General features: G+C 35.2%; 1 protein-coding gene across 1 annotated transcript in view; it reads left to right on the top strand.

Annotated features, from left to right (window-relative positions):
- Positions 1 to 25,523, top strand: part of LOC127847988 (microtubule-associated protein futsch-like) — a 196,489-nt gene that overhangs the window by 108,366 nt on the left and 62,600 nt on the right. The window contains 6 exon segments of the mRNA XM_052380241.1: positions 11,756 to 11,889; positions 13,649 to 13,855; positions 14,468 to 15,704; positions 16,581 to 16,717; positions 18,202 to 18,290; positions 24,011 to 24,163. Coding sequence (XP_052236201.1) covers positions 11,756 to 11,889; positions 13,649 to 13,855; positions 14,468 to 15,704; positions 16,581 to 16,717; positions 18,202 to 18,290; positions 24,011 to 24,163 — 1,957 coding nt within the window.

Raw genomic sequence — 25,523 nt, 5'->3', positions numbered from 1 at the left:
TCAAAAAAATCCCCCAGTCATTTAAAAAAAATTTTTTTTATATTGTTTAATTGTTTTAAAACTTTTCCGCACAGATAGTAAAATCCCGACTCGAATGATTCCCCAATGCATCCGTTTCAACCCGACTCTATTACTGAATACTTACTATTTTTCAAGTTTCTATTTATTTCCCGATAATCCCGTTTATTCCGTTTTTATCCATCTCTTTCTGGTAAATATTTACGATAAAAGCTTTCAGTTATTTCTTTAACACAAACCTTGCCATTTTTAAGTGACTATTTATAGATTTGATGAAATATTGCCTCTGAATATGCGTCAATCCCCTGACCTGTTGTGTGCTTGTTAAAACGCTCAATACACGCCATTTGTATGCAATAGACGCGACGTTGTACATGCTGCATAATTTTCGCGCTCTTTTTAATTGAGAAAAAGATTCGACACAAAATAAATTTGCACTGCTAATTTGAAGCAAAAATATTTAACGTTGCGGTAACATTTACATTCGGAAGTGTGTTTCGGATTAAAAACGCGTTAACATCGACTTACGGTAATGGGTTTCGGATTACAAATGTAATTATTCCCATTTGAGATTTCAACAAATATTAACCGTTGCGTTATAAATTCAACGGTAATTTGTTTACACACTTTACGAGTCGAATAAATGTTTTGACGGAATTATGCATGAAATTCACGTTGTCCACGAGGATCACGGCCGGTTGCCATCATCAGTCTTCTAACTATCGATTATCGGACGAAACATTTACAAGTGTGCGTAATTAATTCAACGAAAATTTGTTAAAGCGAATTACGTGTTGAATAAATGTCAGAAAAACGAGGTGAATCAGTTCTATAAATGGACATGTTGAAATATACATGTACTGGAATTAAATAAATTGTTATCACATAATTGTAACCGGGAGTCATTTGCACATATTACTCGCTATAATAATTAATTGTTTACCACTTGCAATTAATTTCTCGTATTAATTATGAGTCATAGGTAACACTTGTTTACAGTAAAAAGGTGTGATGATGATGCCCGAAACCGTCTTTAATGTTCTGTACTGTACTAATTACCGGTTTTATGTACTGTACTAATTACCGGTTTTATATTACTCAAATGGTACAACTTCTTGCTAATCAAGCTGCGATAAACTCTTACTTCATGCCCGACGTCAATCAAAAATAATGGTCGATAGTTAACCCCGCCCTCATAAGCATTCGCGTAACCAATTTGACGATGAACTTCACAGTTTGACGACTGGAAAGTTACCAGATACATCCTTGTCAGCATTTAAATGACCGAGTAATGTGGCTAGAATAATCGATACGCGCGTCATGCTATTCTCTTATCAGTGGATTATCCATTACCCCATGCGGTGTTTATGGCGATTACTTGTGAAAGTAGGTACCGAGTGCTCTTTTAAAACAGGCAATATTGATACACTGATAGGGAAACCTTGATTTTTTTTGGACAATCTCCACTTTCTTTTACTGAAGAATACACTGATCGGAAAATTTCAAGCGCCCCGGGGACTCTGATTTCGAAATTCAAGCGCCCCGGCATGGGGCGCTTAAATGGCCTGGGGAAGACCCTGAATGCATGGTCAGTATTCAGAGTAGAAAAGTTACACACTTTGTCTCCTACTTTCAGGTTATTGCTATTTGAATTGTAAAGTGTCTCTTTAAAAGTATGTACCACTTTCAATTCAGTCAAAAGGTGATTAATAATTCATTGTGACAATATTGATTGTGCGACCTGCCAATAATATTTGTGCAGTCATTTAGGTAGAGGGAACACAAAAAAAGTGATGATTTTTTGTTCTTTTTAATAAATGTTTGTTTGCACAATGTCTGACATTGGAAATCGTTTTGGTGGCAATGTGGCAATGTGTTATATAACTTTGGTCATGATTATTGATTTAGTAACTTTAGATTAAATGCAAATAAAAATTATTTCCCAGATAGGTGCAAAACCGTTTTATTGTGGTTCATTTGAATATTGTTTGCTTCAAATTTACCTTCACAAAAAGAAAACTTTTTTAATTAAATTTTTTTAGCAGATGATGGGTACATTATATTAAAATGAAATATACATATTTGTGCAAATAACATTACCCAAAGTTTAACATAGATTTTCTGAAATTATTTTCTCTAGAAGAGCTGGTAGAATATAGTTATAAAGGACACACATAATACTGCATAATATGTCTAAGGAAATAATTTGAAATGCTAAATCAGTAATAATATAGTAATAATTATTATATTTACCCCCACTGGGGCATACCCCCACCCCCATGGACGTCTGCCGCAGCCTTTCCCTCTGTCTGTCACACAGTACAAAATATTGTCAACTGAATGTTCTTTACGCTTTTCAATAAAAAACATTCAAACTTGCAGCCATTGGTCCTAATAATGATATAAAGCTTTGCATGTGTGAATTTTATCTTTTGAAGTGAAAAATTACAAAAGTTATTCCTTTTTTCAATTTAGACTTTCTATAACATCATGCTACATATATCTGTGTGCCTTGTTGGAGGAATATTCAGCACTATTGTCACAAATTCTAGTTTTTTTCTTCATAACATTAACATGATATAATTTACATGATAAGTCACTTAATGAGACTCCAAACCACGATTATTACATTAAAATCCAAAGATTAATCACATAAATAAAACTTTAATTATAATTATGATAAAGTTACTTGTGTTGAAATGTTATGACAAATTACTTAAATACAAATTCAGACTATGTTAAAAAACCAACAACAAAAAACAGATTTTTTTATTAATTTTAAGGCTTTAAGAAAAATAATAATGTTATTTAATAGACGAATTTTCATAAAATGTGCACCAATTTACACCAAACAACCTGAAAATCACCAATTTAATCAGATCAAAAGGCAGATAAAAATGTCAAACACGGTCATTGAAGGACAATGTTGTTTGCGGAGGAATGTCCAGAGGGCTTGCTTGACCAAAACAATTGTTGTTGAAAGGGCTGATAATTGTTTAACAGGAGAGATGTTTTTGTCGGTCTGTCAACTGGTCTAATAGGTCGTAGACAGTTGGTGACTCATTTTTTGTTGCAAACAGTTTGTTGAGTCTGATTGTGTGAAATACTGTGCGTCTGCCCTTTAAGATTTGCCATGACTGTACCGTTTAAGTGCATTTCGTTTGTTTGTTATCTTATTTTTAAGGAAACGTATGGTTCTCGCGTGTACATGTTGAAGACATTAGAATTAAAATGAAAGGAATAATATAAAAAAACTGGATTTTTTTAAGTGACGGAGATTAAAAGAAGTGTGAAATGGATAAAGTTGTGTGATATTATATAATAGTATTAATATAAATACAAATCTGGATATTTATTGTGAAGTAAACTTAGGAAAATAAATAGCAGGAGTTGTATGGATAATAGTTAAATGATATTAAGATGAATATGTTTTTTGATGATATTAAGATTAATTAATTAATTAATTTAGATTTTTCCTGATTGAAGGTCAATAATTTAATCTGATTTCATCTTAAGTTAAATCGGAGATAATTATATAAACTCATCCTGCTATGTTGATTTATTGTCATGACATTAAAAAATGCCTCAAATAATACAATATTACACATGTAATAGTCTAAAGACTTGGTTAATACCATACATGCCATACGTCCCGGATTGTCCGGGACAGTCCCGGAAATGAAGAACTTGTCCCGCTGTCCCTTAAATCTGTCAAATGTCCCGGAATTAACAAAATCCATATATACATGTACCTTATCTTAGGCTTAACTGCACCTCCAATCTGTGTCTATCTGCAGCTTCTCCATGACAATGCCTACCCTAATAGACAGACTACGCTACGTGTCAAAATCGATCAATTAACAGGGGTCCTGTTATCATATCGATTGTCTCACGTTCGCGGTCAAACCGAAAAGGCGGCATTGTTTAATGTGGTTGTTAATTGACTTTAATCTACTACGTCATTGTTTCCCGCTGTGTAAGGGCAAAGGATAGTTGTTCACACATCTGAAGTCCAACATCGCTGAGTAAAAAAATAAAAGCAGTTTATGTTCGCACGTTTAACCGACAAAGAAGTATTGTTGTATTTTTATGCCCCCATTTCGAAGAAAAGGGGGTATATAGTTTTCGCACTGTCGGTCGGTCGGTCGGTCGGTTGGTCGGTCGGTCGGTCGGTCACACTTCGTGTCCGCTCTCTAATTCAAATAGTTTTCATCCGATCTTTACCAAACTTGGTCAGAAGTTGTATCCAGACAATATCTAGGTCAAGTTCGAATATGGGTCATGCCGGGTCAAAAACTAGGTCACGGGGTCACTTAGTGCATTTCAAGGATTTAGCATGGTGTCCGCTCTCTAATTGAAGTAGTTTTCATCTGATCGTTACTAAACTTGGTCAGAAGTTGTATCAAGACATTATCTAGGTCAAGTTTGAATATGGGTCATGCCGTGTCAAAAACTAGGTCACTGGGTCACTTAGTGCATTTCAAGGATTAAGCATGGTGTCCGCTCTCTAATTGAAGTAGTTTTCATCTGATCTTTACTAAACTTGGTAAGAAGTTGTATCAAGACAATATCTAGGTCAAGTTCGAATATGGGTCATGCCGGGTCAAAAACTAGGTCACGGGGTCACTTAGTGCATTTCAAGGATTAAGCATGTTGTCCGCTCACTAGTTTATGTGGCTTTCTGATTTATTTTGATATTCTAAGACATTTTTATGCCCCCAAAGGAGGGCATATAGTGATCGGACTGTCCGTTCGTCTGTCCGTCCGTCTGTCCTTCACACTTTGCGTTTAGATTTCGAAAAATGCTCATAACTTCTATGTCGCTTCTGATAGAAATTTCATATTTGGCATGCATGTGTATATGGACAAGGTCTTTCCATACGCACACAAATTTTGACCCCTGTGACCTTGACCTTGAACTTAGGGTCCGTGTTTAGGTTCGAAATCTGCGTTTAGGATTTGAAAAAAGCTTATAACTTCTATCAAGCGTTTACACAGTTATACTTTTATGTAGTGACAAAGTTACAGTTGGGGGCATCCGTGTTCTGTGGACACATTTCTTGTTTATTATATAAATGTTATAAATGAATAAAGGCGTATCAACAACTACGCGTTACACACCGGTCTTAATAACAATAACGCAGTGACGTCACCATCTATGTTTAGAACGCTTACACTGAAGACACGTGGCTTGTATCTAGTAACGGAAGTAGTAATGTTTAATTTGACGTTAATAGATCAAGTGTATTTCGGATAGGCTTTCAAACTTTTGCAATTAACGATGCGAAACAAAGAAAAACGTACCAAAAATGCATATGTCTATAAATATGGCTACATTTTATACATGTCCCGGAAAATCGGCAAAAGTCCCTGACAATTTAACTCAATGTCCCGGAATTGGTCTGAAAATTATGGCATGTATGTTAATACATTACGTGTTTTAATTAAAAATATAATTGTTGTTGTTGTTGTTATTGTAAGTCCTATAATCAGCAGTGACAATTGTACAGTTAAACCATGACTCATCCTACTTGTTGAATTGCATGCAGCAAATTTCGGAAACACAGATGAAATTAAGTCATTGTTATATCAATATCATAACTGAACCGGGTTGAAGGGTGGAAATCCAGGATAGGATTTCAGTCAATTGTAGCATTGTGCAAACCAGCTATTTGTGGGGACATCAATTTGGGTGTTTATTGGTGCAAAGACAGGGACAATTTAGAAATTTGAGACCATTTAATTTTATATTTGTTAAAAAAATTGACTGACAGTGCTTTATGAAGATTTTTAAGCATTTTGAAGGATTATCATATTTTATGACAACACAGTTTAAACTAGGATAGTGATGTTATTGTCAACGTTTTTAGGCATTGAGAAATTCGTTGTGGAAATGATGCAGATTTGTGTTTGCTTCTTTACATAAGAATAAAAGTGTGTTTCTGAACATATGATCAGATTTTTGTTGTTGTCTTGGTGGAGAGGTTTTATGGATGAAATATTAGGTTTTTGAATAGTAATTACATTTAAAGAATTGTAAAAGGTATTAACAGTCTAAATAAAACGACAATAGCAACAACAACAACAACAACAATACAAAAGAAAAAAAGTAGGAGTCACTTGACAAAACAGCAATTAATTGACTATTTATTGTGAAACCACCTCAGAGTTAAGTGTTTTTTATTGCAATAGTCTTTGTGACTAGCGGGAACAATAATCGAACATTAAAGCTGACACCACTCTGTCATTTATGGTGTATTTCACTGTGTTCTTCTGTTGTTTATGGTGTTTTTCACGGTTATGGTCTTGATCTTGATAAAAAAAAAATAGGTTCATTAATAAAAAGGCAAATGAACCCTATACTATTATTCATTCTTTTGTTTAATGAGGGCAAAATGATGAAGTCACTCCATTACTTATTATTGTTAATTATCATATATACTAAGGTGTAGCTTGAAAAAAGTATGCTAAAAAACACGGTTAACAATCACTGATAATTATGGTTGCAATTTAAAAAAAAACATTTTTCAGTAGAAATAATGTGAAAAAATGCGCAACTGGAGTTTAGTAAAAAGCTCAAAGTGTCAGGATTTACGGATAAAAAAGTGTTAAAAAAACAAACTTCTGAATCAGAAGTATTTATTTGCCTATGGAATGTATGTAGAAGCCATTAAAATGCATGGCACAATTTATAGATCCACTTTCACCTTGATCCTGAGCCAGCCTGCCACATTCTTACAAGGTGGGTTACATTTTACCAAAATGCTTTTTTCCATAAATACATTACTCAATCTTTCCAACTTTTTTACGAGGTGGATCCTTAGAAAATGGTGCTTTTTGAAAAAAATCGAATACATGTTTTTTCCAAGAGTTCCTTCAAAATTGTAAATTTTAGAGGATATTAAAAGGTAGTGTATGAAGATCCCACATTAATTTTATTGTTTTATTTTAATTTTATATATTCTGGAAGTGTTTATTTGCATGGTCTATTGAACATACGGCACAGGATAATTAGGTAATTAGGAAACTGTTCCATTAAATCATGGAGAGGCACACAAACTGACCCATTAAAAAAGGTTTCCTTTATGCATCCCATATTGCTAAGTGAATATTGACAATTTGGCTTCTATATATATATATATGAAATATATTATTACATGTTTTACATTGGATACTGTTTATTATTATTACATTTCCAGTCAGTTTATTGTCGGCTACAGTGTTTTTTTGTACATGTGTGTAACAGATGGTTGTTTTTGAGCAAAATATTCAAGAAGCGTGAAATTTATATTAACCTTGCCTGAATGGTTTTCCATTTGAATTGATAATTTAGTTTGCCACTGTGTTTATTTCAGTATTTTATATTGCTTTTATTGCACAAGTCGTTTGATTATAAAGGTTTGCAATGACATCATGAATGAGACTATAAACAAGATTGTTTGCAATAGCAGTCAGAACTGCTCATTTTAATGTAATAAATAGACATACAGATGGCAGCATAAAATATGAGAGCATAGATTATAACTGTTTTACTGTAAAATTTGTTTTGACATTTGGTGTATCATTGAGCATGTGAAAGAATGGCTTATGAAGCATAATGGAAGTCATTATCTCCTGTTGTGGTGTAAATGGATTGAGAGGAAAAAGCTCACAGATGTAACATTTTACAATTTGAGACAATTCACACTTATCAATGTGAGAGTCATCACATTTATCAATGTGAGACATCATACTTACCAATGTGAGACTTCACACTTATAAATGTGAGACTTCACACTTATAAATGTGAGACTTCACACTTATCAATGTAAGACATCACACTTATCAATATGAGACTTCATACGTATCAATGCGAGACTTCACACGTATCAATGTGAGACTTCACACTTACCAATTTGAGACTTCACACTTACCAATTTGAGACATCACACTTATCAATGTGAGACATCATACTTATCAATGTGAAACTTCACACATCAATGTGAGACATCACACTTATCAATGTGAGACTTCACACTTATCAATGTGAGACTTCACACATATCAGTGTGTGACTTCACACTTACCAATTTGATACTTCACACTTACCAATTTGAGACATCACACTTATCAATGTGAGACATCACACTTATCAATGTGAGACTTCACACTTACCAATGTGAAACTTCACACTTATCAATGTGCAACTTCACACTTATCAATGTGAGACATCACACTTACCAATGTGAGACTTCACACTTATCAATGTGAGACTGCACACTTTTCAATGTTAGACTTCACACTTATCATTGTGAGACTTCACACTTATCAATGTTAGACTACACTTATCAATGTGAGACTAAGCACTTATTATTGTGATAGTCACTCCTATCAATTTGAGAATTCACACCTTAATAATAATATAAGACTTCTTATTTTGGATGGAGAGATAACTGTTATCATCATGAAAATTCACATTTATAATTCTGAGAAGGAAGATCCTATGATTTACATGTGTGTGACAAGTATGACTTTTTAATGATATGGTCCACCATAATTTCAGATGTAGTGTTATCATTTAGTGTTTTATACCCCAGAAGTAAAGATTTAGATCGGGGGGGGGGAGGGGGAGAGGGGGTAAATATATTGCAGTCCCTCTGTGGTCAGCCCATCACTTGGTGAATCTCCATAAAATGTGTAAAATTTGTTCAGCAATAAAACTGAAACTTCAAACAAGTAATAATGTGCAAGACAATATCATGCCCAGTTTTTTTTACAAATTGATGAGTTATCTACTCCTGAACAGAGCTGACAGCAGTGTGTGTGTGTGTGCGTGTGTGTGTGCATTAGTCAAGTTTGTGACTATTTAAGCCTTGCCTTCATAAAAATTGAAAACTATAATGATTGTCTTTTGTTACAAGCTATTAGTAAAATAAAGCCTTTTTTACATGTTACATTATTATTTTTTATTAAAATAAATGAATAATGGGAATTATTAAAAAAAAACACCTGCTTGTGTGATTTAATGTTTATGATGTTGAAATAACCAGTTAAAATGTGACCTGTCAGATTATTCATTCAGGTCATTCATCTCTATGGTTACCATTATGGGTTACACAACACTCTGTCTTTCATATGACAAGATTTTTGTTTATATTTGACATGTTGACAGAATAATGTCTTTAAAGATTGTACTTGTGAATTGGTAATTGATAATAACAGTTTATAAAAATTTGATTTTTAACTTAAAATTTTTAAAACATTGTTTTATGTTTTAACTATACTATATTATTAAAAGATTATCTTTAGATATCACAGTATTTAAATAATATGAATTTGATCTGTGCTCTGGGAAAACTGGGCTTAAATTGCATGTGGGTAAAGTGTTGTCCCAGATCTGAGACTACAAACTGGGTTTAACTTGCATGTGGGTAAAGTGTTGTCCCAGATCTGAGACTACACTTTCCGCCTGCAGTGGAATTCCTAAAATAAAATAAAGGCAGAAAGTGTTATCCCCAATAAGCCTGTTAAAACTGCACAGGCTAATGTGGGATGACAATTATTTGCACATGCATTAAGCACCATTTTCCCAAAGTAAGCAATTATATTAATTTTATAATAATAAAATAATAATTGTATCCACAATTTATTTGTGACAAGCCAATTACTAAACATTATCAATCTCATCCATTTTGAATGAATCATCCTATAAATAAGTTTTCACATATTATTAATAGAGCTTGGACATGAATAAGAACTCAATACTGAGTCTACTGAAATTTTCTAGTGCAAGGTTATTCGTTTATCAAGAGCTTTTCAACACAAAAATAAATAAAATTATATGTATATTAATTTTGTTTGTCATGAGCTGATAATATTATCTTGAATGCTATTGTTGTCTTTTATATTATCATTTTAATTCGAAACTTAATTGAGTTATTGTTAATATTTCATTAGGATTGGAAATTATCAGGTCATTAATTTGTAAGTTGTTACTGACTCGTTAATTTTTTGTCAGTTTTCCAGAGTGCCAGTTCAAGCATATCAAAATTAATAACCATAATAAATTGAAAATGTGCTCTATGTGACAGGAAATATAACATATGAATTAATGGACATAAATTGCTACATCCATAACCTTCAAAACTATATGAAATGTAAATTGTCCTATGCAGAATGCAACATGTCTTTCATGTGCAAGAGAGAGAGAGAGCAGTCCACAGCTTGTTGCAGATTGACTGGTTTTGGTATTGATAATTTCTCTCTGGATTTGGTGAGTCAGATCTATAAATGGCAGTAACTTTTCAAAGACAACAGCTGATCTGATCGACAGCTGATAGGAGATCTGTTGTTACGATATTGTTGAAATGGTCTTGGGGGACGATATTGGTGACATTGTTGGAAGGGAATACATTCAGACACTAGGGAGTCTTTGTGAATCTTTATTGATGAAACAATTCAAAGTGAAACAGATATTAGGATTTGGAAATTCATGATATTCAATGTATTGAAGTTTTCAATGTGTGACAGAAGAGATGGTTTGATTTCTATGGATCAGAATTGTATGTTACTGCAGTTTGGTTTTGGTACGATTGAGATATTGAGCCACACTCTGGGAAAATGGTGCTTAATGCATGTGATTAAAGAGTCGTTCCCAGACTAGCCTGTGCACTCTGCAAAGGCTAATATGGGACAACACTTTCGGCTTTTATTGTAATTTTTGTTTAAAGGATGCCTCTTCTAAACAAAAATCTTGTTTAGGTGAAAAGTGTTGTCCCTGATTAGCCTGTGTGGTCTTCACAGGCTAATCTGGGACAACATTTTAAGCACAATATGTATTAGGGCCCGTTTGCCAAGAACGAGGCTTCATCAAATTTAACAATCACCAAGTGTGCTACAGGTGTTTATTCTCACCATTATTGTTGTGTTTTTTTGTATGCTGAAGTTAATTGTTAAGCTGTATCCAAGGATAATGTTCACCTGCTATAATTTAAAGGGATCTTTTCACGCTTTGGTAAATTGACAAAATTGAAAAAAGTTGTTTCAGATTCGCAAATTTTTGTTTTAGTTATGATATTTGTGAGGAAACAGTAATACTGAACATTTACTATGGTCTAATATAGCCATTATATGCATCTTTTGACGATTTTAAAACCTAAAAATTATAAAGCGTTGCAACGCGAAACGATTGAATAATTTGGAGAGTTCTGTTTTTGTCATTAAATTTTGTGAAACTACGAAGATTGCTTATATAAGGTATAAAATACTTCACGTATATGTACTCGGCGGAATAGCTCAGTAGGCTAGAGCGTTTCTACTTCAGGACTCTGGCAGGACTCCAGGGGTCACTGGTTCGAAACCTGGTCCGGGCAATGTTCTTTTCCTTTTTTTAATTTTATTCTTGATTTTTTACTGGAGCTTTTACGATCCAATGTTTACATTTATCGATATAAAGCATTTAATGAATAAGTTAAAAAATGCCAAAATCTGTGAAAAGGCCCCTTTAAAATCAATATTAACTCTGAGAAAAAGGCCTTCTGTACAACTCTCTAGTTATTCATGTAATAAACAACATTAGTCTGCAACATTTAAACGCTTGTCAAATCAGACTAGTATCTATAAAGTCTCATTACCACAACTCAAAAGCTCTATTCCCAAACTGTGGGTTATAGTGTGTTAAAGTGCTTCTTTTTTGTAATCTACGCTCAATCGCTGAACCCTCGATTTTCTTTCTTACACACATGTTTTTACTACTTCAGATGCAGCCCTTTCTGGCCCTCGTAGAGACAGTAACTCAGACGACAGTTCTCTTGCACCACGAGGGGGCATAAGAAGGGTTTCCTCATCGCGTCTTGCACGGGAAAATCACAAAGATACCTCAGCTGAAAAAGAGGTAAACAGGCTTGTCTCCCTTTGTTGTTGTTGTTGCTGTTGTTGTTGCTGTTGTTGTAACTGCTCTGGTTTAAATGCTGTTTGAATTTAATTAATATTTCACCAAATGCCAGTGTCACTATATGTGTTCCTTGAATGCCAAAAGATTGTACCATCATACATGCAAACAAAGCTGATAAGCCTTTCTGGCTTTCAATGGACATAATTTGTGACTCGTTCTGGGAAAACTGGGCCTAAAGCAGTCTGCACAGGCTATTCAGGGACAACACTTTCTGCTTGTATAGTATCTTTGTTAAAAGAAATCTCTTCTAATAAAAAATCCAGGTTAGACGTAAAGTCACAGTTGTCCCTGAATATAGCCTGTGTGGACTGCACAATCTAATCTGGAAAAACTTTTAACACAAATGACTTCAGCATAATTTTGCCAGAAAGAGGCTCTTATTCTTTGTTATGTGCATAGTCCCCTGGATCTGTCCCCTTTTACTGCATTTTCCCTAGTACAGGCCTCCATAATATAATGGGGCAATTATTTTTAAAAGGATTGTGATGGGACTGGAGGAAGGATAGGAGGGTGGTAAAAAATGATCAACAAATTAAGTGTTTTGTCATGTATGCATGTATGTAGAAATCAACATAATATCAGTGAAATGCAATTTAAAGGGATCTTTTCACGCTTTGTTAAATTGACAAAATTGAAAAAAGTTGTTTCAGATTCGTAAGTTTTCGTTTTAGTTATGATATTTGTGAGGAAACAGTAATACTGAACATTAACCATGCTCTAATATAGCCATTATATGCATCTTTTGACGATTTTAAAACCTAAAAATTATAAAGCGTTGAAACGCGAAACGATTGAATAATTTGGAGAGTTCTGTTTTTGTCGTTAAATTTTGTGAAACTACGAAGATTGCTTATATAAGGTATAAAATACGTCATGAATGTGTACTCGGCGGAATAGCTCAGTAGGATAAAGCGTTTTTACTTCAGGACTCTGGCAGGACTCCAGGGGTCACTGGTTCGAAACCTGCTCCGGGCAATGTTCTTTTCCTTTTTTTAATTTTTTTCTTAATTTTTTACTGGAGCTTTTATGATCCAATGTTTACATTTATCAATATAAAGCATTTAATGAATAAGTTAAAAAAAATGCCAAAATCTGTGAAAAGGCCCCTTTAAGGTCCAGTGTTTGAAGTTAAATAAAGTTTTTAAACAGGTTATGTGATATTATCGAAACTGGGGTAGGGTATTTGCATGGGAATATTAAGTATTTTAGCCAGTCTTAATTGTATTTGGTTTAGCCATACTGAAACTAAAATTTCTTAGTTATACAAACTTGCTTCTAAATTGGATTTTGATGTTTAAATATTTTGTGCCATAATTCATATCAGCTTTCTGGGTGTTAATTAGTATTATGTGTGCTATTAAAGCATTTAAATTATATATTAATTGTATGTTGAATTTCTGATACATTTAATGTTTATGTTTGTCCTTTGCTAGTTTTCATTAAATCATGTTCATGCATTTCATAATAGCCTTTAAGTGTTGTAATAGAAAGTATATATTTAGAGAAGATTCATGGTTCAGAAGATGTAATGCAGAAGCCATTTGTATTGTGCACTTTTATTTCACCCATCATTTTGTGCTAACAGTTAGTGTTAATGTAATCAGTTTTGCATCTTGTTGTTGTTGTTGCTACTTATTATTTTGGCGTTTTGTAACACGTGTTTAGATGTTGTTGTTTTTTGCATCCTGACTAAAAACAGGTACCAGTCGTGTTCAAGACGCATGACCTAGCGCACCTGTCCAGATATCATAATAACCAGTCTATATCCAGCAAGCATCCCAGTGAATCAGACTCCAAATTAAGCCAGTCTAGTGACAAGCCTTTCAGTAACCTTGAGTCACCCAGAATTGGAAAACAGTCTTTATTTGAAACTGCCCTACCGTCCCGCTTTGCCCTTCCTTCTAAAGTAAGTTAACAGCACAGTATTAGATCTCTTACTTATCGTTAGGGTATTTCTAGTATATTTCAAGAAAAGATAAAAAAGCAAAATCTTCCATTATTTTGTGTTATGCAAGTTTATGCTTACAATGTTTCTATATTTAATTCAAGTACTATTGACTGTCAATAAATATCCGTTTTTAACCTTTTAAGGTTCTGTGAATATTTGGTTCGCTCTTTATATCTACCTATTTGCTATAAAAAATCAATATTAACTCTGAGATAAAGGCAATGTTTGCATGTACATAGTTAATGTTCATTTTAATGAAATAACATATTTTTGTTTATCCCAAAACATATAATTCATATTTCTTATTTGTATAATGTATGATTGATAAGAAAGCTAAACACTCACTATTTGTTTATTTTTTTTCCAAATATTGTCTTTTACAATCAGTAACATACCTATCTGGTAATGAACCACTGGAAGCAGTCAAGACTGTCTAGAAATATATAAATTATCTGTCATGTCAGTTGTACATTTTAGTTTCCCAGTGGTATCCTAAGTCACAGTGATTTACTGCAGGTACCACAACTTTGTAATGTTGTACAACAGCAAGCATTTATTATTGATCTACAGGTCTCAGCAACCATTTCCAAACTCACAGAAGTCTGCGAGAAGAATGGGGGGACAGAGGCTTCACCTGTTGCTAAGAAACCTGAGGAATTACCATCACGTCAAATAAGAAGGGGAAATAACTTCTCCCAACTTCTTCAGAAGTTCTCCAGTTCAGAAACGTCTGGATCAGAGAAATCAGATTCCGAATCTCCAAGGACTCGAAAGATCCTCTTGAGACGACAGGAAGCCTGTGCAGTCAGCAGTCCCAGCAGTGACGACAGTCGTAGAACGCCTGAACGAACCCAGAGTTTCAAAATAAAGAGTACCGGTTCAGAGGGAAAGCCGTTGCAGTCAAGCATGGATAACCCTGTGCAAAGATCGTCAAGTTTCAAGTCTTCATTTATGAGGAGTAGGTTTGGGCCTGAACTAGACGATGTTCAGAAGACGACCGCTAGGACAGCCAATCAGGACGATAAACCATCTCCCGAACTTGCGTCAGTGCTGAACAGACGTAGTCATATAGTGGCTAAGCAGCAGGAGGAAGGTGAAACCATTGAGAGGCAACGAATCCATGATGGGAAAGTAGAAAGAAGTGATGAACATTTTGCTGCATTAGATGAAGAGGTTATAGCAGATTCTGAAGTTTTAAGCATGTTACGATCGCGACGTAAAGAAACTGATGCTGTGTCCATTGTCTCTGATAGCGATTCCAGGTCTCAAACTCATGTCCCCAATAATTATGTGACATCTCAAACCTCAAGTGCTTCTTTAAATATTAACACAAGTGCTGAGACTAAACTGCCATTGAAAGTGGTTACGTCTTCAATAGTGCAATCAAGTCAAAGACAAACAAGTACAATAGAAAAGGAAAGAATGGATCACCTTGCGAACACCAACAATGAAAGTTATAGTGCTAAACAGGAGAAACAAGTTCAATCTCAGCATAAAGATATTAGTCAAGATGAACCACATGATAAAACATTTAAAATATCAGGTATAACATCAAGGGAGATTCTGGAGGAAGGATCAAAAGCTGTTCTGAAATCTATAAAACAATCTTCTGCTGATCATAAAGACTCTGATGTAAAAAATCTAGAAACAGAAAACAGAAGTGTTCATACACATACAAGAGGAGCTATAGATATAAACAGTAAAAGTGAGATTATGAGAAAGATATCTTCAAGGGACAGAACTCCTGAAAGACAGACTACAAAGAGGGCGGGACCTATGAAGGTTCTGTCCCCTTTGTCTTCGACAGGTATGTGCTATTTATATTGACTGGTAGACTAAAATCTGTTCATATATATGTTGAAACATTATTCACATACAATATTTTCTTGGTCATGTCTTGATACATTCGAAATGACAATTTGAAACAAAATCGGGATAGAATGAATATATGATAGATGCAATTTTACTAGTGTATTGTTCAGTCTGTTAATTACTATTTAATATTTGTTAATATATGCTTTTCATGATCTATTGACTAGATATTCACCCCTTACTTAAGCTGGTATTTATTTGAGAGTTATAGCCGATTTTCAATCAATTGGAAAAATACAAACTTATTTTTTACATTTGTACTCTGGTATTTTAATAAACTGTAAACAAACATAGTATACCAAAGTAGAAACATATATTGTCTGTATATTTGTACATAAATTGTTTTCATATTACTTATTAAGTAAGAAATAAAAGTATAAATTAAGTACTTATTATAAGGTTGGTTTTATTTATTCTCAATTTTTAATCAAACAGAAATTTGCAAATCATGCATCATGACGTGATAATTAAGTTAAATATTAGGAAATGACTTACACAGTTCTTCCAAATCTGAGAGTTATAAGGTAAGCTACTACATGTGTATAAACAATGCCATATATCTTGGGACAATTTGTTGTATTGTGTTTTGACTGTTTAATGGTGAAATTCCAGAAAACTTATAATATTTGTCAACTATTATTCAGCAATATTTTGATACAAAAGACACCGTAACCTTATGACTAAGGGGTTTTAAATTAACTCGTGCTTTTCAAACAGAAACACAATTCCTGGATAATTGCAACACAGTTGTATTCAGAAACCTGCCTTTTATATTTTCAATATTGTATGATTTTCAATGCCATATTTGTAGAAGAAAAACCAGGCCTTACAAGAACAGAGTCAGTGGGGAGGACAGACTCCGAGAGACCGAAAGGGATCTTGAAGAGGACTCCCTCACTGAAGACATCGTCAGTGCATGTAGATCCTGAACTTGCTGAGGTCTTAAAGGTAATTGCACTTTTAATTCCGTGATTTTGGTTAAAGTGTATATTGATGCAATAACAATTTTTAAAATCTCTGATAAAGGCAAAAGATTATTTAAAATGAGTGTATATCATTTCAATGTCAGCATTTTATTTTCATCATGGTTATTTTAAACCATTAAATAAATAGGAGGGTGGAATGTTAAATAAGATATATTAATATTCTTGTAATGCTACCATTTATTAAATGTTTTACTTCCATGACATTCAAAACAACTGAGTTTTCACTGATAACAGTGGTATTTGTTGTAGAAGCAAACGTTTTGTCTATGCGTCTTTATAATGCACAGAAAATTGGGGATATCCCTGGATCTGTTGTTCATGACGAGCTTACCACTGTACTAAAGAAATAAGACTTGCTTTGGGAAAACGGGTCTCAATGCCTGGGACCATGTGCATAAACTGTGCAGTCTGGGACCATGTGCATAAACTGTGCAGTCTGGGACCAGGTGCATAAACTGTGCAGTCTGGGACCAGGTGCATAAACTGTGCAGTCTGGGACCAGGTGCATAAACTGTGCAGTCTGGGACCATGTGCATAAACTGTGCAGTCTGGGACCAGGTGCATAAACTGTGCAGTCTGGGACCAGGTGCATAAACTGTGCAGTCTGGGACCATGTGCATAAACTGTGCAGTCTGGGACCATGTGCATAAACTGTGCAGTCTGGGACCATGTGCATAAACTGTGCAGTCTGGGACCAGGTGCATAAACTGTGCAGTCTGGGACCAGGTGCATAAACTGTGCAGTCTGGGACCAGGTGCATAAACTGTGCAGTCTGGGACCATGTGCATAAACTGTGCAGTCTGGGACCAGGTGCATAAACTGTGCAGTCTGGGACCAGGTGCATAAACTGTGCAGTCTGGGACCAGGTGCATAAACTGTGCAGTCTGGGACCATGTGCATAAACTGTGCAGTCTGGGACCATGTGCATAAACTGTGCAGTCTGGGACCATGTGCATAAACTGTGCAGTCTGGGACCAGGTGCATAAACTGTGCAGTCTGGGACCAGGTGCATAAACTGTGCAGTCTGGGACCATACTTTCAGCTTTTATTGTGTTTTTTGTATAAAGGAAGTTTTTTGTTAGCTAAAATCAATTTTAGGAAGGTTACTGTACAGGCTTATTTGGGAAAACACTTTATGCACAAGCATTTACCTTTTCCACCATAAGAAGCAAATTAAAAATGGCTTTTGCAACCAGCATAAAACCAGAACAGCCTGCGAGTCACTCACAGTCTGTTCAGGTTTTATGCTGTTTGTTACTCATCAGAAGCTAAGGTTTGGAGATGAAGCCTTAAAAACTTGAATCTTGTAAGAAAGGTTTTTAATAAAATGTAACCTTCTAAGGAACTACAAATGCGTCAAAAAACGCATCTTTGTGGGAAAGGGTTAAAGCTCATTCTCTCAGAGCAAGACTTAAATGATTTGCTATTGGTGTTGTTTGGTTGCAGTCTCGTCGGCAGAAGCACGAAGATGTTGATGAGGAGGCAGTGGATCAGAAACTTACAGCCGAGGAAGAGATCAGGCAGGCTCGGGAACGGTAAGAAATGTCTCCAAGACTTACCTCGTGAACATTTAATCCTTCTCCACTTAGATATGTATTTTTTACGCATTTGTAGTCACTTAGGAAGTTAAATTTAATTATAGACCTTTCTAACAAGATTCAAGTTTGAAAGGCTTTCCAACCCTAATACACTGCTGAGCAGCAAACTACATAAAACCTTTTGCTTCTGAGTGGGAAAGGGTTAAGGTTAACCTATTTATTTAGTTCAATCGCTTTAAATACCTTAAAAGTAAAAAGGCTTCTTGAAATGAGCTCCTTGAGCCCGTTTCTTGGGTAGAACCAGATGCTTGTGTCTGTGGAGGAGGTCTTAAGGACTGTTGATCAAACCAGGGACCTTCTGTTGGCTAGTTGGACACTACGCTATAGTACATTTAATAGACATACTAGACATTAATGCTTTTATTTGGCTGAGTGGAGCGTTGAGCCGGCTAGCTCGGTTGAGCACTGGACTACATTATATGAGGATTGCAGGTTCGAGCCATCGCAGTGCATTCAATTTGAACACAGTTGCAAAACATTTAATTTACAATCTGGGCATGTGCAATTGTTGCGATTATTTTTCCCATCAATCCCCCTGTAATGGACTCCAGTTGTGTAGCAAAGTGGAAGGGATGCTGTCAGTTTAGGTGCAGAAAATACATTACATTCGCCCCATTGGTGCAAAAAGGTACCATGTGCCTTCTAATTTAAATATGATATGGTACCTTTTTGCACCAAGGGGGCAATAATCCTAAGTCGGTGACATGCCTTTGAGTTGCACTCATAAAGTTTAGCAGATAAGATTATTTTACATCAGTGAAGTGGAACAATTATTTTGAAGAAAACATACAGAAGTATAACAATTGCTTGGAAACTTATTGGAAATTTTTATAAAACAAAAACCAACCACACAGGCTCATTCAAGAAAAACAAACCATAAAGCCTGGACTCTTTGAAAACAGTCATAAAAAATGTTTGTTTTCCATGTTTTGGGTGTGACTTCTGGTTTCACCTGTATGATGATTATCATGCCAAGAACACAATGGCAACTACTGTTCCTAGTGTTATCTGTACAGTTAATGGATTTGTATATGGCGAGATAAAAACTTGTCTGGGAGAATGTGGTATACATTGCATGCAAAAGATAATTACATTTCCTGTGATTCTTTATGTCCATGGTAGTTATATTTTTGTAATAATTGCCAACATAGAAATAACGTACATGTATTGACCATCAACATAAATTCATCCCCATTTGCCTGTACAATTATATCTTTGAAGTGTTGTGCTATAGTATTGCGATGCCAAGCTATATAAATTTGTTGCAACTGTTTAGTTGTGGTTGAACACTTTCATTTGAAGACAATGAAGGACTTCTGTAACATTCAATGCACATTAAACTGTGAGATAACATTCTTTTCCTTGATGCAGAACTAAATTGATGATTGAATGCAGAAATGTATTATCTGGTGAACATTTCTGAAGCAGTTGCAATAGTTTTGCACTAAACCCCAAATTATTATCAAGCTGTATGTGTATTGCGCTTAATGTTGTCTACTGTTACCATCATCTGCATTGAAGATTGTAAGGGAAATATGTGTTTTGCACATCACAAATTACATTTAATGCTTGCTTTTGTCTTTGATCAAATGCAGGTACATCTTCAGATCTTGTAAATGCGTCTAGTTAGCACAACCTCCGAGTTAGAACAATCCCCAAGCTAGAATAACCTGCTAATTAGCACAAACCCCAAGTTAGAACAAACCACAAGTAAGCACAAACCCCAAATTAGCACAAGCCACAAGCTAGCACAATCCACAAGCTAACACAAGCCCCAATTTAGCACAAACCCCAAGTAAGCATGAACCCAAGTTAGCACAAGTCCTAAGTTAGCACAAGCCCCAATTTAGCATAAACTCCAAGTTAGCACAAAACCCAAGTTAGCACAAGCCTCAAGTAAGCACGAACCCCAAAGTCAGAACAAGCCCAAAATAAGCATGAACCCCAAGTTAGCACAAACCCCAAGGTTTGCACAAGCCCAAAGTTAGCACAAGCCCCAAGTTAGCACAAACCCCAAGTTAGCACAAACATAAAGTTAGCACAAGCCCCAAGTTAGCACAAACCCTAAAGTTAGAACAAACCCAAATCTAGCACAAGTCCCAATTTAGCACAAACCCCTAAGTTAGCACAAGTTCCAAGTTTACACAAGCCCCAAGTTAGCAAAAGCCCAAATTAAGAACAAGCCCAAAGTTAGCACAAGCCCCAAGATAGCACAAACCCCATGTTAGCACAAGTCACAGGTACGCACAAGCCCCAAGTTAGCACAAGCCCTAAGCTAGCATAAGCCCTGAGATAGCATGACCGGCAAGTTAGCACAAGCCCAAAGTTAGCACAAGCTCCAAGGTAGCACAAGCCCAAAGTGAGCACAAGCTCCATGTGAGCACAAGCCCAAAGTTAGCACAAGCTCCATGTTAGCACAAGCCCAAAGTTAGCACAAGCTCCATGTTAGCACAAGCCCAAAGTTAGCACAAGCTCCATGTTAGCACAAGCCCAAAGTTAGCACAAGCTCCATGTTAGCACAAGCCCAAAGTTAGCACAAGCTCCATGTTAGCACAAGCCCAAAGTTAGCACAAGCTCCATGTTAGCACAAGCCCAAAGTTAGCACAAGCTCCATGTTAGCACATGCCAAAAGTTAGCACAAGCTCCATGTTAGCACATGCCCAAAGTTAGCACAAGCTCCATGTTAGCACAAGCCCAAAGTTAGCACAAGCTCCATGTTAGCACAAGCCCAAAGTTAGCACAAGCTCCATGTTAGCACAAGCCCAAAGTTAGCACAAGCTCCATGTTAGCACAAGCCCAAAGTTAGCACAAGCTCCATGTTAGCACAAGCCCAAAGTTAGCACAAGCTCCATGTTAGCACAAGCCCAAAGTTAGGCTTAGCACAACCCTCAAAGGACTGAACTACATTTTCAACTGGTTTCAGTTTCATACTGACGTGCTTGTAATATAATTAAATAAATCTTTGACAACTTGACTCCAAGTTCAAATGCTGTCATGAAAGTAATTTCTCATAAATAGATAGATATAAAAATAAATGCAAAAAGTGATATAGCATGTTGTGTTCTCATAAATACATTGATAAATAAATGCGAAAAGTGAAAAAGAATGTTGTGTTTTTACTTAAATACTGTTTTAAGGAAACCAGCTCAAAGTTGAATGGATTTGGAACTGTTTGAATTCAAATGTCTTAGGGGACCTCTTGATGTGATGATTCTTATATCTCGAGCCCTTTAATGTTCATATAAGGTTTAAAGAAGAGACATAAAGTTTGATGAAAATATTAATGGACAAGGGAAACAATCCAGACTTGAGATTTGTCAGTCTTTAGTAGAGTGTGCTCCCTTGAAATCTACAAATTATTGAATTGTTTGTCCAATCTTAGATCTGTCTAGTTGATCCAAAGCATGTGTTATTAATGTGATTTGCATGTATGAGTATCAATGGAATAATCAGGGTTTATTAATTAGCCTCAATTAGCTGTCTGGCAGATTGTTATCAGTTGTGATTACTTATGTTTTGATGATTAATTAATGTATTCAAGAATTTGGGGTGGAAGTGAGAGGCAGGGGGGGGGGATAGTGAAAGAAATACATATTGACCGTGCTCTGTGAAAAAGGGGTTTACTGCATGTGAATAAAGTGTCATTCCAGATTAGCTTGCGCAGTCTGCACAGGCTAATCAGGGACCACACTTTCCGCTTTATGCTATTTTTCGTTTCAAGAAAGTCTCTTCTTAGCAAAAATCAAATTATTGCAGATAGTCTCGAACCTGATTAGCCTGTGCAAACTGCACAGGCTGCTAGTCTGGGACAACACTTTACGCACATGCATTAAACCCCCTTTTCACAGTCATATACACAATTGTTTTTTTGTCTGTCTTTACATTCTAAACACTTTTTTTGATCTTGTGGTTAAATATTTTGCAAGTCATTATAATGATGTATATGTTGATTTGGTGCATTACATTTATTTATGTAGTATTCTGTTAATTATTGGGGTATTTAGGCAAATGCAGTATGCAGAAATGTTTTATTATTAATTAATAAGCAATGCCATTGGGGTTTGATTGCATGTGTTAATAGTTTAAGAAAGTTTTTAGAAAGGTTTACAAGTGTATGCACGTGTCAAGGGTGTGCTATGGTTGAGGTCTTTTGTTATTCAGAAGTAGGATTTCAAAAAGGCATTAATTATAAGAATTTTAATATTTTGTATCCAATCAAACTGTCAAACCTATATTGGTAATTATGCAACATGGCAAATAACTATAATGAGAAAAAAGTGAGTTCTCACATTCAAAATGCAGTACAGAAAAACCTTTTTCAGTTGCAATACAAAGAAGTTTAAAATAAAATAATGTTATTTATATTTCCAATGGAATTGCTTTAAGGCATAAAACAGTTTCTATTCATAATATTATTGCAACACCTGTCATAGAATTACAGGCTAGTAGGTGGAAAAGAATGAAATCATTAACTGGGAGTCTCATGAGCCCAGCCATAGTGCTAAAAATAGAAACAGTCCCTGCTAGTTACCTGTATGATATACATGTGTCTGTGTGCCACTGTAGATTTTTCTTGGCAGTAGTGTAGGAGGTTTTGGCATTTTGTAGTATCTTTGATGGGTGTAGTGCAATCTGGTATTGCATTTGGTGCTGCTGGTGTGTTCTGATGTGTGTAGTGTACATCTTGAGAAGAGGACAGGAATGATAATCTTGGAGAATTAATTTGAAAGTTTGTGGAGTTCATCATTTAAACATTTCTTATGTAAAATTACTTTGCAAGGAGGGACTTTATGCTTCAAAGAATACTTTTGCTTACCCTAGTTACGTTTGTGTTTGCACATGTGGCTTGGATAGACAGGAAGGGATTTGGATGCGTGACAAGAACCATGAATGCAGTGTGTTTTCTGTGATAATGATCGAATACTGGAAATAAAAATAAATGAGAGTTTCTTGGATTTCTGTCAAAAGTGAAGAGTTTTAAAGACTTAATGCACATGAAAAGGATAAATAAATTGATTCTGTGTAAGGATTCATAGCAATAGGATATATACAGCTATATCTTGGCAACTATGATATCATTTAACCCTTTACCACATAAATACGTATTTTGAAGCATTTGTAGTCCCTTTGGAGGTTAAATTTTATTGCAGACCTTTCTAACTAGATTCAAGTTTTATAGGCTTCGTTTCCAACCATTAAAGAAACTGATGAGCAGAAAACAACATAAAACCTGAAAAGCATATATATAAAAAAAAAGCGAGTCATTCACAGGCTGTTCTGGTTTTATGCTGTTTGCACAGAGCCATTTTCATTTTGCTTATGAGCTGAAAAGGGTTAATACATTTTGAGCTGAAATTGCATAGAAAGTAAGAAATGCATTTGAAATTTTAAAATATTAATATATTAAGTCAAAATAAAATGAGCCGCACTCTATGAAAAAGGGATTTAATACATTAGCGTAAGTATTGTCTGCACAGGCTAATCTGGGACAACACTTTCCGCCTAAACTGGGTATTTGCTAAAAGAGACTTTTTTAAAAAGAAAAAAAGCCGAAAATGTTGTCCCTGATTAGCCAGGGCAGACTGGGACGACACTTACGCACATGCATTTAACCCCCTTTTCACAGAGCAGGGCCCAAATATTCTATACTATTTCAGAGAGTCTCAACATGACGCAGCCCCCCAGGAGCGAGAGCTGTCCGTTGCTGAGAGGATCTTCCAGATGCACACGAAGATCGAGGAGGTGAAGTCGTGTCCCATCACTCCACGGTCCTACTCTGGCGTGAGCACTCCAAAGTCTGCGCTACACAGGTGGGTTCAAGGTCGTATTAGCCTCAGTCTAGGAAAACGGTGCTTAATGCGTGTGTTTAAAGTATGGCTAACATACTTTACATTCCTATGCAAATTCTCTACAGTATTGTCCATTAAACCTTAACCACTTAGATTATAAAGATACGTATTTTGATGCATTTGTTGTACCTTAGAAAGTTACATTTAATTATATACCTTTCTTACTAAGTTGAAATTTTAAAGGTTTTATTTCCACCCTCCTTCGATGAGGGGCAAACAGCATAAAACCTGAACAGACTGTGAGTTACTAATGCAGGCTGTTCTGGTTTTATGCTGGTTGCAAAAGCTATTTTCGCTTTGCTTCTTATGGGCGAAAGGGTTATTGCATGTGAGTAAAGTATGGCTAACATGCTTTACATTCTTATGCACATTCTCTACAGTATTGTCCATAAAAAGACATAAAATTATTAAAACCATATGAGCTGGGGTCTTGGAAAACTGAGCTAATAATTCACATGATCGAGCAAAGTGTAGTCCAAGATTAACTTGTGCAGTCTGCACAGGCTTAATATAATAAGTGACAACACTTTTCGCTTTTATGGTATTTTTCAAAAATAGGAAGTCTCAACATGGTGAAAATCAATTGGAGGCACAAAGTGTTTCCCCAGATTAGCCTGTGTGGACTGCACACACTTTACACCTATGCATTAAGCCCTGTTTTCCCAGAATGAGGTTCATATGAATATGCATAACATAATAAGCTCACATGCGTACAAAGTCGTTTTTATCCTGGTTGTACTTGAAGAAATGTTCATTGTGCATTGTCAACTTTTATCTAATGTTTCGATTCTAGAGGTCACAGTTTTGGCTCAGTTTAAAGAAACTTGGTCAGATTTTGTATTTTGACAATATCTAAGCTAGGTTCAAATGTCAGTAAAGTTGGGTCAAAATTTGAATATTTCGATTGACAGGTCAAATCTCAGAGAAAATATTATAAACACTCTAAATACTTTATTTGTGAGAATGAAACTAAGTCTAAATGTTGATCTTGACCTTATCTAGTCAAAGTTTTTAACTGGCTATTGTGAAGTAAAAAAAACTAGGTCACAAGGTGAATACTTCGACATTGCATTTTATCACTTGAACTCACCTAGCATTGTGTTCCGAGGTGTCAGGGTTTATTCACACAAAATGTATAATACAAATGAATAGTTGTCATGCCTTTAATTTCAACAAAATAGCTGTTTTATAACAAAAATGTTGTATTTAATAAATCTATACATTTACATATCACAAATCTTAACTTTTGGTAAACTTTAAAAAATCAAAGTTATGCATAGTTTATTTTTAGTGGAAAATATTAATCTTAGGGATATCATAT

The sequence above is a fragment of the Dreissena polymorpha genome, chromosome 10 (assembly GCF_020536995.1).
Source record: "Dreissena polymorpha isolate Duluth1 chromosome 10, UMN_Dpol_1.0, whole genome shotgun sequence".
In the NCBI taxonomy this organism is placed as follows: Eukaryota; Metazoa; Mollusca; class Bivalvia; order Myida; family Dreissenidae; genus Dreissena; species Dreissena polymorpha.
This window is presented reverse-complemented; position numbering and strand designations above follow the sequence as displayed.